Here is a 16406-nt window from a genome sequence, read left to right on the forward strand (position 1 = left end):
TCTAAAGTAGGGGTCCCAGAACCTCTGAAGTGATTCAGTTGGTCCTACAGGAGGCTCAACATTTTTGAAGAACACATCTTTACTGCCTAAAATCAGAAAAGCATTTACCATTATGTTTAAATCTAACACATTTGAATTCTCTCCTGAGTAGAGATGCTTTGAGAAGTGAGAGACTTAAGATCTATCTAGAGTTCTCGCAATCTAATTTTAGGCACAAAGCTTGTATGTATGTATATATTTGCATACTTTATCATAACAGAAATGCTCTTGCTGAGCTGAGATTTTCAACTCAATCAATAGGACTGTTTACAGCAACTCTGATTGCAAATGATTCTTACAACAGAGATTTCTATCTCCACTTGGGTTTGGCATGACTGAAAACCCATATTCTAAATTCAGGCACAAAACCTCGGCCACTCCAACTTTGGGATTTCAACTTCTGCTCCCTGGACCTGAAAAACACGAAGAAATGGTAGACTGAAACTTATACATTAGGAAACCAATTTTTAGAGGTAACTTATTTTCTGACACCTAAACAAAACACCAGCCACTTTCTGTCTCATACTGGGTGTGCCAGTTTTGGCTGGGATAGAGTTAATTTTCTTCATAGTAAGTACAGGAAAACTTCCCCAGGTGCTTTTCTCTTCTCAGTTCATGACTCTCGGAGCTCTCATAACTGTTTTTCCATCTGCACTTTCTCCACTGACCTCCCCCTCACCTTTTGTCTGGCTTAGTTCATCTGAGGATGGAGTCAAAGGCAGCTGAACTCTCATAACACTTAAAACCATCTTGTCATGTCTAGAGCCATCTTTAAATGTTATGTAGTATAGCTACACATATGTAGTAAGAAAAAAGAGGAAAGAAGAGATTACAAAACCTTCCTTCCAAAACTTCAAGATGAAGACTCTGATTAAGTAATTTGGAATCAAAGAGATTCAGGGATCTCCCTGCTACTTTACTTTCAAATGTGTGAATCTTATGGGGAAATGCCCCATTTATCAGTGAGTTCAGTTATGTTGATGTTGAAAAGACCATTTGCTGCTTTGCTTACATAATAGGTGTCAGAGGTTCAGGTACCTGAGCTCCAATAGAGGCAGCAGTTTAAGTATTAGTTCTGGCATTTTGCTCAAGATAGAAATCCTCAAGAAATCTTGACATTGAGAAATGGAGATCAGGCCTTGGGCAGGAAAAAACTGTCACTGACAGTCACAGAAGAAGTATTGCCTTAATAAAAACATTCAAGATATCTGACAGTGAAAGAGCTATAACAATATCACACAAGGGAACTCCTAGAAATCTTACCAAAAATCGAAGAATATTATGAAATTTACTTTTAAGATAATGTGAGCATATTTTTAGAAACCTGTAATATTGAACTAACTTTCTGTACCTCTGCCCTTCAGTCTTCCTTGAACTATGGTCCCAGGATAAGATGTGACATAAAAGTATCTGAAAAGAAGTATTTCTTCCAAAAATTTCAAAGATTGCAGATGTGGAAAAAACCAGGCTGTCACTGGAAAGCACCATTGATTTTTTAACTGTGCAGCAGCTCCTGTGCTGTATAATACAGTATCCAAAGCAAACAAATAATGGAAATGTACCAGTGAGAAGTCAAACTCGACTTTCAGGTACTGTAGTATTGCGTAACATGATTTGTACTTGCATTATTCAAGGACATGCTGATGTTGAGTAATGCCCTCAGCTTACCCAGGAGTCAACCTAATATTTAGTGAGCCTACAACTCAGGAAAAAATATGGTAAGCCCTAGTAGTATAAATTTTATATTGAGATTAAAAAAAAAAAAAAAAAGTGAAATATGTAGGGTACTAGTGTCTATACAATTTCTTATACTGATTATTTTTCATATGTGAAGATTACTCCATGCAAAAAAATCATCTGCTGCTTAGATGTGGAACATAGAATGGAGGAAACAGTCTTTACATGATTTTTCTCCTGTGGGTGTAAACAGATATTTTTAACTTCAGCTACCAAACAGAACAGACCGAGACAGAATTAGATTATACTTCCAACCAATACTTTTGTACCTTGCAAATATATGACAGCTGCAATTCTGAAAGATCTAGAACTGAGTTTGTTAATAACAGTTGTTGCTAAGAGATGCATTGCCTTTAGCAGAAGAATGAACATGCACCCACACACTAAGTGTATCGATGAACTAGAAGACACAAAGCCAATAGAAAATAACTTGTTTATATTACAAAAGGGGATGAAAATATTTATTCTGGGAAAAAAAAAAGGAATATTGCACTTTGAATTCATCATGATTTTTGTTGACTTGCCTCCTCACAGAAGGTGTACTAAGTGATGACATTTTAAAAAATGAAGAGTAATTGAAAATCACATTGAAGACTACAACTCAGAGTAATTCTTGCAGGAGACTCAATAAATTAAACCATTAAATTGTACATTTTTAGTATCTATTTTTTTTGAGTGATATTGCAAAGTCTAAAGAAGTTCCAGTGTCACTGACAAAAAGCTTACAATGTAAGACAGATACCAGATGTTTTCATACAGTAATGAGTATTGCTGTTACACATAACTGTTTCATGCAGCTATGAGTACGGCATTGTTACTATAATCATTTTAACACCCGCCTCTTCTTTACTGCTAGTTAATGCATTATCCAGTTTCGCTTCTGCTTTGTGCAGTACATTGAGTTTCCATACTTCTCTCTAGACTTCTTTCCTATTTCCTAACCTATGTCCATAATTTATTTCTCATATGAGATGTAATTTTCTTGACAATTTTTTTTCCATGTTTGTATTAGTCTCTAAAAAGATCTTACTAGAACTCTTTTTAGCACACTTCATTGATAGACCATCTATGTTAAGGGAGGATATCTGAGTTGGTAGGGGTAAATGAAATAGATGGAAAGGTCGGAAAAGACATTGAAGTTCTGCCAGCAAAAACCACTACAAAAAATGATTACCCATTTTCTGAGTCTTCTTCTTAATGACCTTTTGTTCGGTCTTGTGGGGAAAAAATACATTACAAAAAAGGAGGAAATTTAGACCAAGTAAACATGTTCTTTAGAAAAAGACTGTCCTCTCTGGGAGACAGAGTAGTTGCAGCAGTGGGTACTCATGGACCAAAGCACAACCAAGCTGGACACACTAAAAGTTTTAATACCTGACAGTGCCAGAATAAACTTTTCTGATATCAAATTAGCAAAAATCCCTCAGTGATGATTATGAATAAATTATGGGTAAATAAACGTTACTCTAGTATATGTATAGAAAAGTTAAGGCAACAAAAGAAGTAGCTTGCAAAAGCCCCAAAGATCAGCACTGATGACATTTCTAATAAAATTGAAGTAACACTTAATTCCCAGTCTGTATTCACTGCATGATTATCCTGATGGTTTTGGTTGCTCTGTAAATGAAACTGTTTTTTCTCCTTGGAGACTGTCATTATATTGAAACAATTCTCCCATTCCCCCCCACCTGCTAATTATCTCTTGGGGAAAAAAGTGAAACTCCAGCTGTAGAAACACAAACAGGGCTGTGTCTTGTTCTAAAAAAATCGCTTCAGGAAAAAGATTGGTGAATGTTATGAAACTGCAAAGTGGATTCTGACCTGCCGCAGAGAGACTCCGTAGCATGTCTCATAGCAGATAAGCTATGGAAAGCAACAAAATACAGCTTCTCATGCCCAAACAGCAGATGGTCCCAGATAACTCCCAACAGCAGATATCGTAATGAACCATTACTTCCTATTTCAACACCGCTAACATTTTTCACTAAATAACTTTCGCCCTCGGACTTGGCTAGTTCAAGGACTCTAATGTCTAAAGACTGGATTTTGCTGCGGTTGGCTTGACCTTGTGGAAGTGGCCAGTGCGCCAAAATATCACGTGTAATAGTTGAAAACCACACATTTTTGCATGTGGAAAAGAACATATTAAAATTCTGGCCAATGATGCGTTACAAACTAGTTGTAAAGTACAGAAAAAACATCCGGAAAGACTGCAGGTAGAAACTTGAGGGCAGCTGCTCAATGCGTCAAAAATATGAGCCAATTCTTAGCTGAACTGTATTGCAGTCATACTATTATTGTGCCTTCAGCTGAACGACTTCAAGCGGAAACCTGGAAGTTCTTGTAAACGCAGCAAGGTTGTCTTGGGTCAACCCCTGAATAGAAAATGTATGTGCTGTCACAACTGGTGCCGACAATACATCGGATAGCTTCTCGGTGGGCCTGACGAAAGAAGCTGGTTGTTAGACGATGCTTCATACTGCAAACACAGTAAGACTGATAACGAAGTTGTGATGATTTGTTGTCCTTAAGTATCATGCAATGCATCTTGTGGATGGCTATAGCTTTTCTACACAGCTGGAAGGAGAGAAGAAGGGTATCTCTCATAGTGTCATGTAACTTTGCATGCACTGCAACAGCACTCCTGCTGAGGGAATTTTTCAGCTCTTTTTGGAGATCTTTATTCTGCATCCTGTTTTTCCAACTGCTTTCTACATCTGGAGAAAAGGTGGGAGAAGAAAGCCCAAACTGATAATGTATAGTAGCTATCACTGTTAGCTCCCTGTATGATATTCTTATTACACATTACAAGTATGTGTAAAAAGTGGTCCCCTGCCTGAAAAACATCAAGACTTGGATTAATCCTACTGGATTTTAGGCATTTAGAACCACTAATGGCAATGAAAATGGCACCTCTAGTCTATGCAAAGCTTGAAATGCTCTTTGAGACAACTGTGCAATTAACTTAGTTATAGATGAAGACTACTATGGCCCTCCAAAGAAAGAATAAAGCACTCTCTGTTTTCCCAGGATGAGTGGCTAAATATCAAGCCTCAGAATGCATGATAAGAGAACTGAATGTGAAGGAGGTCCTGTACTTGAAATCCAGGCCAGGAGTCTTGTCCTCGTGCCCATGTGAATTCCCTCTGTGAACAAGTGCTTCGCTGTTTTCTTGAGCTCCCTGCTTCTTATATTTCTTTACCCTTGTATAAATTATAAGCACTTTGAGACAGGAACGAGTACTTTTTATTAATATGGCCTCTGACAAGCCTTTTCACCGCCAGTATCATGCTGCCGGTAACTAACAGCATCCCCAGCCTCAGCCTTTCACGAAGGACATGATTTCAGGCCGTGGTTCTCGGGCTGGCGGGGCTGGTTGAGCTCTGGGGGCTCCTCACGCCCCGGCGCCCGCCCTGCCGTGCCCGGTGGGACTGCGTGAGCTCCGCGGGAGCCAGACGGCCACAGCAGCCGGTGCCTGGCGCGGGTGGGCCGGGCAGCAGCGGCTCCTGCCAGAGGCCTCCTGCGGGCAGAGCCGCGCAGCCCGGGCAGCTCCGGCTGCGACCTCAAGCGCCCAGCGTCTGACATATTACGTTATTGAAATCCTCTTGGCTTCGGGGTTAATGATTAACTTCTCGCTTTCCGTTTTCAAACAAGGTCTTTATTTGCATGGCGTGGGGTGGATTAATCGCGTTATTTGCAGTTGGTTTGGACCCCTTGTTCCCCAGTTAACCTGTGTGGCAGGTGAAACCGTGACCTTTACACACTTGGTTTTTATCGCAACGTCAGACGGCCCGCTAGATCTCTCTAACATTACTCTGTTTGCGCCCAGCGGTGCCAATGAAACCAGAGCAAGGTTCGAGGCGGGGCAGCAGAAGGCGCCGAGAGGGGCCGGGGCCGAGCCCGGCGCCGCGGGGGCCGCGGCACGCTCACGGTTAACGGCGGCAAGATGGCGCCGCGCCGCCCGCGCCCCCGCCCCCCGCGCCGGGCCCTCGCGCGGCGGCCGGCCCGCGCCGCTGTCGCGCGGTGATGAGTCACGGGCAGGGGCGCGGCGCGGCGCGCGGCTCGGGGGCGCTGCTGCGGGCGGCGAACATGGCCGGCGTGGCCGACGCCGCTGCGCCGGGCAGCGGCGGGGACGGGCGGCGCGGCGGCGCACCGGAGCAGCAGGACAGCGGCCGGGGGGAGCCGAAAACTCTCTGGGGGAGCAGCGAGCCGCGGCCGCCTACCGCCGTTCCGGGGCAGCCGTCTCCGCAGCAGCGAACGGAGACACTGGGCTTCTACGAGAGCGACCGGGGCAGGAAGAAGAAGCGGAGCCTCTCAGGTGAGCGGGGGCGGCGGGGCCGGAGGCCTCCTCCCGCGAGGGGCGAGCGGCGGGCAGCGAGGGCCCCGGGGCTGGGTCGGCCCCGACGGGAGACCGCGGTGGCCGGCGCGGTGTTGCCCCGGGCCGGGCGGCGCCTCCGGGGCGCGTCGGCAGCGCCGGTTCCGCACAGCGCGGCCCGGCCCGGCCCGCCGAGGGGCCGCGGGGGGTGCCTGGGGCCGGGCGGAAGGCGCCGCGGCCGCCCGCCCGTGCCGACTTCGCCGAGCGACTTCAAAAAGTGCGCCGGGCGCTGGCGGGTCAGCCCGGGGCGGCCGGGCGGGGAGCGGCCCCGCCGCCTGCGCTGCCGCTTCTCTCCCGGTCCGCAGGTTTGGTCAGCGAACTCACCCGTGTCGGGGACATAAAGCCCCGGGGGTAGCTGGTTGTGTCCCTGCTTTCCACTCCTTCGTGTGCAGGGACGGGGAGCGGGGGCAGCGAAGTCCCTGTGCCCTGTCACGCAGCGCGTTAATCGTCAGGAGGTTGTTGACCACAGGGGCATCATCCATGGGAGTGTTGCACGTTGAAGCCGAATCTCAGGTTGTTAAAATCCACACCTGCCGTGGAGTTGCCGCGGCCAGCGTGTCGCACGGCGGGTTTGGGCAGGAGCAGAGCGGTTCAGCCCCGGGTCCTGTGTTCCCTGAGCCCCCGGGCCGGCCGGGCTGCGGGATCCCTCAACTTTGGTGCTGAAGTACGAGAAATGCTGCTTCGTCTTAATGCTTGTTACGTACCCAGAGCTGTGAGTCAATAGTCTTTGCCTGTACTACTGAAAGTAACGGTGCTGTTAGAGTCTTGAAGTTGTATGCAGATTATTAGAAGTCTTTTGAACTACATGTAGTTTACTGACAGGATTTCCTAGGGAAAAATAAGGGAAAATGTCTTGGCCTTTGCTATCAACCTGCAGCTATGTTTACATTTATACTCAAACTGCTAATTTCAGGGATCTACAGAGTAGTTTTTGAAAATAGCCCTGCGTGTTTGGAAAACATTGTCACTCGGTGCGACAGGGTTGATTTAGTGTTGATAAGGTTGCTGTATTAGCACCATATTCTTAATTGAGTGGCTTGCTGAAAAAAATCTGGAAGGTGCTCAAAGTGGTGTCCAAATTTCCCGGCTTTCTGCCTCAATGTTGGCTTGAATGTGATAGCATAGGTCTTACCAAATGGGAAAAAAAAAATAACCTGCCAACAATTCAGTGCTTTTCTTCTAAGCTTGACAGGTGCTATATCCACTTCTGACATGCTTTGTTATAGGACTTGCAGCATCATCGACTACACTTCTGTGGTACTGATGAAACAGATGTAATTTCCATGGTTGTAAGGAATTAGCTTGATTGTAGTATTATGAATTGCATTGTGGTGAAAAAAACAATGGCAAAGATACATACTGATGTGCCCGAAAGAGAGATGAACAAATAGCTTTTGGAAAAATAAGGAAATAGTTATTGGGGGGAGGGGGGATTTTCCTATCTTCCAACTATTGATTTTAAATTAAAAAATAGTTAAAAATCATTGGTGCTCTCTGACTTTTCAAGACAAGAAAACGTAAGAACAGGCTTCTTGATAGAGCAACTAAAAATTCTAACTCATCTAACGGCAGTAATATGTTACATGGTAAATAGAAGTAGGGTTTTTTCAAGATGGTAAAGCAGGATCAGTACAGTACAGAGAAGTTGTTTAGAGGAGAAGGAAATACTTGTTTTTGAAAACAGTATTGTGCTGTTATAGTCTTGATTGATTCGAGTGTTTATGGAAGGAAGAAGTGTGTATTTAGAATTGACAGAAGTGAAGTATCTGGAATTGTTCTATTTAGGATTAAAGTTACAATTATATAGTGATACAAAATTATTGAGCGGCTGTATGTTTCACATTTGCACAAGTTTTCCTCTCCGTTTCTGGTTAATGGTTATCCTTTGTGTAGCTGTGCATTGAAGTATAACTTAGGTAAATCATTATCTTTTTACCTTCAAGGAATTAGTGGCCTTTTATGTTTTGAAGATGCTTTTGCTTTTCGGTCCTGATATGGGGAGATAAATGAAAATACTTTAGTCATTGAGTATGCTATCAGAACAGTTGAAACTTAGGCTACAGTGTGAAGCTTTCTGACTGAAAAGGAAGGCAACTTGAAGTAGGGAAGGAAGTTGAAGTAGAAATTGGAGTGTTTACTTATTTTTAAAAGAAAATTATGCTTTGATAGTGGAATTAAGCCATTTTTCAGATGATTTATTGCTCTGTCCTGCCTTAGTGTCTCATCGTGTTCTTTTGCTTACTGTGTTTTTCCTACAGGGTGAGCCACTGATCTGTTTCACAGCTGGCACAGCACTAGGGCTGATGCTGGGTGGCAGTAAATGCTCAGAAGGGAGCTGGCTGAGTGTCTGGGCTTCAGTGCATCCCCTGTCACTGGAGAGATTGTTTTGCAGCCACAGTCTGGAGCTTCCGTATTGATCAACCTCAGTCATATCTGGGGCTTGAAAGTCTGGCCAGGTGGAGGAAACTTAAAATAATTTGGTTTTTAACAATAAGCCCATGAAAGTTTGTGTGAGGTAAGGAGGAGTGCGAACAAATAGCTCTTTAGTTAGAATCACAGAATATCTCGAGTGGGAGGGGACCCAGAAGGGACCCATAGAATACTCCATGGTGATTGCCCATATGCATATATTTACTTCACAGGAAACTTCCGTTGTTTGAGATTAATTATCTTTAAGTTAGAGAAGGTTAGTCATCTGAGGTGGAAGAAAATACACCTGGGCAGTTAACAGAGTAGCTAATTTTTGTGTTTATAGCTGATATTCTCTCTCTTAACATTTTAAGAAAGAAATGGGAAAACCAAAAAAGTTACAAGTGATAGTGTTACAAAGGAAGACTCTAGAAAACAAGTTTGCAAGAGTTCTGAACAATGATTTAGTGGTATGAACTTCTGCCTTATTTCACTGGAATGAACTTTGATTTAAACTTTGTGTCAATATTAGTTTTTTACTGCTCATTAAACTATGTGTTGGTTCTGTTTGTTTTAAAATAAATACCTTTAAGGCTTACAGTAGCTTTGGCCTACTTACTAGAAGTGGTTCAGTAATACATACATCATCAAAATTGCTATCTAAACAAGCTCATACAGGGAAAAACTGTTCAGTGCACACAGTTTAAAGCAAACCATTATTTAAATGATTTATTAACAATACGTAATTAACCAGCAGTTGGTGAATTATATAGCTGTGATCAGTATTGGCAACATGAAAAAGCATAATTCTAGACATACACGGAATGTTAATACAGCACTGCAAACTTCAAAATGCCTATTTGTAATTCCCACAAGTTCTAATTGCGCTCCTTACATGTGCCCTGCACCCAAGGCACAGTGTAGGTTATAGGCACACCCTGCCTCTTCTCTTCCTTTCATACTTCTGTTGGGACTGATTCCTTCTTTGCTTTAAAACTGTGTAATTTTCTGGCTACTCTTCCAGCTAATGGTACTCAGCATCTTCATTGTGATGAATATTGAGAAGCCACTTTCTCAGACGGTGTCGGGTGAACTCTTTACATCTACCATCTATACCTGCATTCCTCTCTTAACAGCTGTTCTCTAGGCTGCTTTACTAAGGGAGTGTTATGCAGCCTCTTTCTCCCCGCAAAAATGTTGAGCATTGTACCATGCAAGGTCCGCTGCCCACTCCACCTTTCCCACTAGTACTCGCTAAGACTTTGGCTAAAATCTGAATTTACTATTTGTGAGCATGTTCTTGTGTAATGATAAATGCACTGCAGCTTTTCACCTGTCTGTCTAGATAAGTGATTTCCATCTTTTGGATGTTGTGTGAACAATGAGAGTTTCTATTTTTAAATGCCAATAATAACCAGAAATGTTGAACTTCATTGTAGTGTTCTGTCACTTCTGCAGTGTTACCAAGAGGTGGTAATGTCAGACCTTGCCAGTGAAGGTTTGAAGCTTAAGCTCAACCTCCTTACGCTGACAGCCTGAAATTTCATAATTATAATTTCGTATTTTATTTCCTTTTGCAAGACTACTCTCTGCAAAGTCTTTTTTTTGGAAGCCATATGAGTTGACTAAACATAGGTCAGTCAGACTTCAGCTTATTTATCAGCAGCCATTAAAATGCAGAAGACCTATACATGCTTGATGGATTTTTGGTCTTGGAAGACTTTGGTCTGATCATCAAATGATCACCACACTTGTACTGTTTGTGCACTGAATCACTTGGGATCAAGTACCTGTGAATGTTTTGATCTTACAGGAAGTTGTTCTTTAAAATAAAGAACAAGTCACTAGTGTTGCTGAAAGGGGAAAATAGCTTTTAAAAAGTCTAAAGTAGAGCTTAGTAAATTTAGGAGGACTGTCAGTACATTAAGGATTAGATCCACTCAGCATATTGCATTCTGTGTAGCTGCTTTGAGTCACGTGTTGGAGAACTGGGATGTCTGATGCAAATGATTGCTGGGAATAGTAGCTTGTTTTGTTTGTTGGGAGGCAACAGGGGAATGGGAGAGCATAGGACTTGCTTCTCATATAGCTCCTGCCATACCAAGTTATTTGACTTTCTTGTTACTATCAGCAGAAACCTTCTGGGTTTGATGTGATGTAAATGAAGCTTGGAACAAGTAACAAAAGCATAGCAGTCTTATCACTCTTTGGGAGTTAATGCCTGAAGTGTCTTCTGCTTATGTGTGTTCCTGAATGTAGATCTTTCATTGCTGAGATTCATCAGTGCTGAGCTAACAAGAGGTTACTTCCTTGAACACAATGAAGCAAAATACACAGAGCGGAGAGAGAGAGTATACACGTGCATGCGGATACCAAAAGAACTGGAAAAGGTGAAGTATTCTTTTAAGATTTGTTTTAATTAAGAGATTAAATCTGTTGCATTAAGTTACTTAAATATTTATTTTTCAAACACTTCTACTAAAGAAGGTTTAAACATTTATAATTATTAATTTTCAATGTCAGTAACTTGTGGTTTCAAGGGTTTTGCCTATGTTTGCTTGTTGCTGCTGGCAACTCACGGCCACTTGTTTATGTTACTAGCAGATAGCAGAGACAGACATGACTAATTTTCAAGTCTAGATGATGACAAATTAATTAAAATATAAAGACATCGCTGATCCTGAAATGAATAGTCAAGCAAAAGAAAACTGTTTACCCAAATATGTAATTTTGCACTTTAAAAAAAGTGTTTTAAAGATTTTTCCAGTCTAAAATGTTTTGAGGGTGGGAAAATTTTGGTTCTTTAAAAAGATGGTGATGGATGAGTTTCCGTCTAAGGTTTTCGACTTAATTTTCACAGCCTTCTTTTTTGCTTCTTGCCACTGTTTACCACATCTTTCCTCTTTGTCCCAGTACTATGGCCCTTTCTGAGAAGTTCCTGCCACCTCCCTTATGTCAGCTCAGATATAGCTCTGGCCCTGCAGTGAGCCAGTTCCAGTGCTGTAATACATTACAGAGAGTTTTATTCTGGCTTAACCATTTTGAAACCCTGTAGGAGAGGGTGTCAGTTTTGGGAGGCAGCAGGGATATGCTCAAGGATGAGAAGGCAACATTAGTAAGGTTTGGCTAGGCTGCAGAGTGACAACATTAAAAGTAATATTGCTAAAATTCTCAAAACTTCTAGGGATAAAGTTACACAGTAGAGCTAAACCAAATATGTTGAAGGAAGAGTCTTGTTTCACTGTTCCTCCCACTTCAGTCTCCTGCCTATGCTGCCTGTTGCATGAGCTGCGGTGCTTGTTGGACCATCCTCAGTTAAATCAGCTCATAATTTGGCAGTGAATGCTTCACTTTTCTTAATCTGTGTGTTCTTTGCTGGGATAGTGAGCCAAATTGCTCAGCCAATATTCTTGAGAATCCAGAGCCAGCAGAAGGGGAGCTGGATACCTTGAAGTAGAACTGGAAAGATGAAAGAGCAGTACAGGAGGGAGGGAGAGTAGGAGACCCTTTGTCAGCAGTCAGGTTCCCCCTTCAGTATCATTAAATGAATCCTTGGACCATGATGAGACCTGGTTTTACAAAACTAAATTCCCAATTAGTTACTGCAGAAAAATCACAGTATGGATGAGGTTGGGGTGGACCTCTGGAAATGATGTAGTCCAAGCCCTTGCCTAAAGCTGCATCACAACAGGTTGCTCAGGATGAGACCCAGCTGGGCTTTGGATATCTCCACGCATGATGTCTTCGCATCCTCATCGTTCACCCATTCCAGCTTATGGCAGAATATTCCAGTTCTGGTAGAGTCTCAGTTGAACAGTATAGCAGTTCTACATCATCTTGATTGTAATTATGTAGGCTAATGGGTGCCATCTCCAAGCCACAGAGTATTCTGAAGGATCATCACCACAGATTCCCAATCAGACTTTCAGTACCCAAGAATAAGCAAAGGCCAACAATCTTTTATAAAAGAGGTTGATGCTGCAAGTGGTTAAAATGATGGGTCTTGCATGGTAAATCAAACTTCAGGCTATACTTTGAATACGAGTGAATATGAAACGGAGTAATAAGCAGATAGATTTAAAAAGTGGTAGTCATCTTTTTACAGAGATATGAAATAATTTTGTTACTGCTTTGCATGGGCTTAGTCCAGGTTAGTATACGTATTAGCTATATCAAATTGAATCATACTTGTTGAAAAAATGGAAAAAGTATGAAGATGAGCACCTAGAAAGCAAACTAAATAGTATGCAGATCATCACCTATTGCTGGAATCACTTGATTCTGATTCAAAAGTCTGCTTAGTTGAAATAAAGCATGGAAAGGAAGGAAAGGAAGAGAAGCATTTTCATAATGGCTTGTATTGTTTACTAGCTAGTAGCATAATTACAGACTAGAAATAAAAATCATAGTTGGGTAGAGTGAGAATAAATTGGAATAAATTTATTAAAACCTAATCTCAGGAGATATTCTTCAACGTGCTCTTATTACATGTATGTAATTTTAAAGTGGGGTGTGATGCTAAAGGGGTAGTATTTTTTGTTGTTGTTATTCTGAATATTACTTTTTTATTTAGAGAAGCTAGATAATTTGTAATATAAGCACTACTTCCACTTGAGCTTTTTGTACCGTTTCAGTGGAAGCTCTTAATTGTAATAGATTATTTATACTGCATGAAAAGGTAGTCTATATTCCTGCCATCTTAAGGGAATGCTTGTCAGTTGATCTCAAAATTAAACTTCGTGCTCTTTTGCTAAAATATGGTTATGATGATTGAAAAGCTGTCAGCTTCTCTGTTAGCTCCTCGGTATCTGAAATGTAGCAGGAAAATTAAGGTTTACAGAAATGGGTGGAAGGTTCAGTGCTGATTATATTTCAACAGGTGCACATAAGTGTGCAAGTGCAATGTTGTAAAACATTAAGAAAATGAGGACATTAAACAATAGTTACAAGTATTAACACAAGCTTATGGAATGGGAAAAAACGTGATTACACTTAGAGAAAAATTCTGTCTGAATCAAAAAGAAAATGCAGGATTGTTTTCTGGATTTTAAATATGTCTTCAAAGAATTCAGGGACAAGATGACAGGCTATCTTTTTTTGTTTGTTTGTTTTTGCTTGGATTAAGGAGTTAAGGAAAAAAAAAGGAAAAAAGGCAGATGCATGTTCAGTTCCAGTCATCCGCAGTGCTTGGATATTCAGCACATGGTTTAAAAGTTATCAAAGAGATTGGTAACTTGATGTCATATTAAAATGCAATGCATAAGTTCATCCATTATTTATAACCACTGCTCCTGATAATTTTGAATAACTCTGCTGAAACTTTAGAAAATGGTACTAGAGGTGAATGAGTGAATATCAGGAAGCAGACCTTAGTGTCATGATGGTATTGAAGTACAGACTGCGAAATTGGTAGAAATAGTGTTATAAGAGAAAGCAACAGCTCAGAGATTATAACAGTGCTCTTGTGCCTGAGTCAGTCATCTAGTGTGGCTCGTGGGTCCATATACCAGGGTGTACTCCCTGGGATTGCTTTCAGAGGTACATGGACACATGAGGAGTGAGAGTGAGGGAAAGGTACCTGTCAGTGACAGTAGCTCGTTGGACAGTGAACTGGCTGCTGGACAAGCTGACAGAGAAGGTGTTTTGAAAGGCAAAAGTATTGTGGGAGATAAAAGTAAATTACTTGTTCTTTGGTTTACTTTTTTTTCTTTTTCCTCCCCAAACCAGTGTCTGTCTTTCCCATCAGCAATACATGCAACTTTCACATGTCACGGCTTATCTGTCATGGATATCTAGGCCTGCTTAGATTTTGCTAGTCTTAACCATCTGGCCAGTTAAGCTTGCCTTTTTAGGTGATTTTCCTTGCAGCAGAAACACTGGCTTCTGGTCTGACAGGCATAAAAGCATATGCCTAGAGTCCCATTCAGGTAAATCTTAGATTCAAAGAGCAGATAAAGGCATATATGTGGGGAGAGTCTGGTACATAAGAGCTTTCTGATCACAGAGTTTACGTCCAGTTTAATTATCATACAGTTGCTTGGCTTGTGGCTATAATGAAATCACTTTAACTGTTTCTGTAAATTAAGGATAAAGCATTTAAACTGAGGGCAACTGGAAGTTTACCTCTTTATGTTGTATTCTTTGTATGAACAAGGTGGATATTATCTGAAGGAGAACTAACACAGCTGTAATTAGCTGTGGAATAGAAAACTAACATGGTAAAAATTTTTTTTGTAAGAAAAAAAAGCACATTAAAAAGGATTTAGGCAAAAAAATGGCTGTGCACAGGTATACACAGCTCTACATTTTTTTCCAAGGTTAAAACCATTTACTTTTGTAACCTTAGAGGAAAGTCACCATTAGAAAATGAGCTACAGTTATATCCAAGTGCAATTCATCCATCCAAGAAAGACTGAGTTCAGTGAGCCATGGAAGTCTGCAAACGCCTTGCTACTTGGACCTTGTGGTGCAGAATTTTTGCTGAATAGTCTTCCAAGTGCATAGCGTCGTCTTTTTCTTACAGTTCAGCTGATTGAACAAGTGAGAGCATTGTACTTATTTGGTTAATTAGTCTTATGTAAAAGTATTTTTCATATGATAATTCTTTATGAACTTTGCGTAGCTCTTTATAAGCTACTAACATACTTCTGTTTTATTTTTGTAATTTAGTTGATGTTTTTTGGAATCTTTTTGTGCCTGGATGCTTTTCTGTATGTATTCACCCTGCTTCCTTTGAGAGTTTTTCTGGCAATGTTCCGGTTCATCACTTTGCCTTGCTATGGCTTACGGTAAGTTGATTCAAGAGAAAGGTGTTAATACCCTTAAATAACAGAATCATAGAATGTTTCTCCACTCATGTATGTGCTTGATTTTATAGCCTTTCAGGGCCATTTGAACTACTAATGACTTCTTCCACTGTCAAATAGAAGTTTTGGCCTAAACTAGCCAAAGCAAAGGTGTGTGGGACACCTTTAAGTTTTGCCTACAGTCACTAACTGTCATCATTGTTTCCTTCAGACACAACAGTTTGATAACAGCACCAATTAGGCATATTCAGGTTAGTAAAGGACAGAGATGTAACCTTACCCTGTAGTTTTGTTCTTTTAACTAACATCTGTTTGAACAGTGTGGTAACATTTCTTAGACTTGAGTTAGTGACTTGGCTCATGTCTTTTGATATACTCTTTGATATTGAAACAATTTTTTTTTTTTACAACAAAAGTTTTCCTTGTTTCCACAGTAAACTGCCCAAAGAATATCTGTATAAAACATGTCATTTTCTCTCTTTCAAAGAATGTTAGAGAGTAGTTGGATGGAACTAACTAATCAGAATAATGTTAAGAAATTTTAGATCTTTTTTTGTTCAGATCGATACTAAGAGGGATTTGCTAATACATAGGATTTTTTTGTTTGCCTTTGTGACATAGACATCAAAAATTGGATAAAATTTATTTCCTTGCTAGAAGTTGCTACTTCATGGTAAAGCTGATTATGTGAGCCCTAAGTGTAGCCTAAAAGAAATGGAGTATTTGTATTGATGTAATTTTTCCTTGAATAAATTAGGATTTCGGGGTTTTCATTCTGGATTTCCTCAACCTTTACATTTATTTATTTAATTTTAACATATTGTTGCTTGCATTGCATTATCGATAGTTTTATATGTGAAGTGCATTTAGATACATAGTTTAGAGCAAATGCTAATCTAGTTGCATAAGAAATAATATTTTAGAGTATAGTCTTAAGCTGAAATGTTTGTACTTGGGTGATGCTTAACATAGGCACCAGGTGGCAGTCTCCAGTGTTTTATTGTGCTGTTAATTTTGAGCTGAATCTTACAGTTTCATTA

The 16406-nt window shown here is 40.9% G+C and overlaps 1 protein-coding gene across 6 annotated transcripts in view; it reads left to right on the plus strand.

Moving 5' to 3' along the window:
- The first annotated feature begins 5821 nt into the window (after positions 1 to 5821).
- The window catches only part of TAPT1 (transmembrane anterior posterior transformation 1), a 46554-nt gene continuing 35969 nt past the window's right edge, over positions 5822 to 16406 (plus strand). For 2 of the 6 annotated variants that reach the window (XM_065634545.1, XM_065634546.1), the window contains exons 1-3: positions 5822 to 6094; positions 10820 to 10950; positions 15230 to 15348. In XM_065634545.1, coding sequence (XP_065490617.1) covers positions 5866 to 6094; positions 10820 to 10950; positions 15230 to 15348 — 479 coding nt within the window. In that variant the 5' untranslated portion in view covers positions 5822 to 5865. Of the gene's footprint in view, positions 6095 to 10819; positions 10951 to 15229; positions 15349 to 16406 lie in introns of those variants that run through there. The other 4 variants (XM_065634548.1, XM_065634549.1, XM_065634547.1 and 1 more) reach the window with 3 other exon arrangements.

This window comes from Caloenas nicobarica, chromosome 4, assembly GCF_036013445.1.
Source record: "Caloenas nicobarica isolate bCalNic1 chromosome 4, bCalNic1.hap1, whole genome shotgun sequence".
Lineage (NCBI taxonomy): Eukaryota > Metazoa > Chordata > Aves > Columbiformes > Columbidae > Caloenas > Caloenas nicobarica.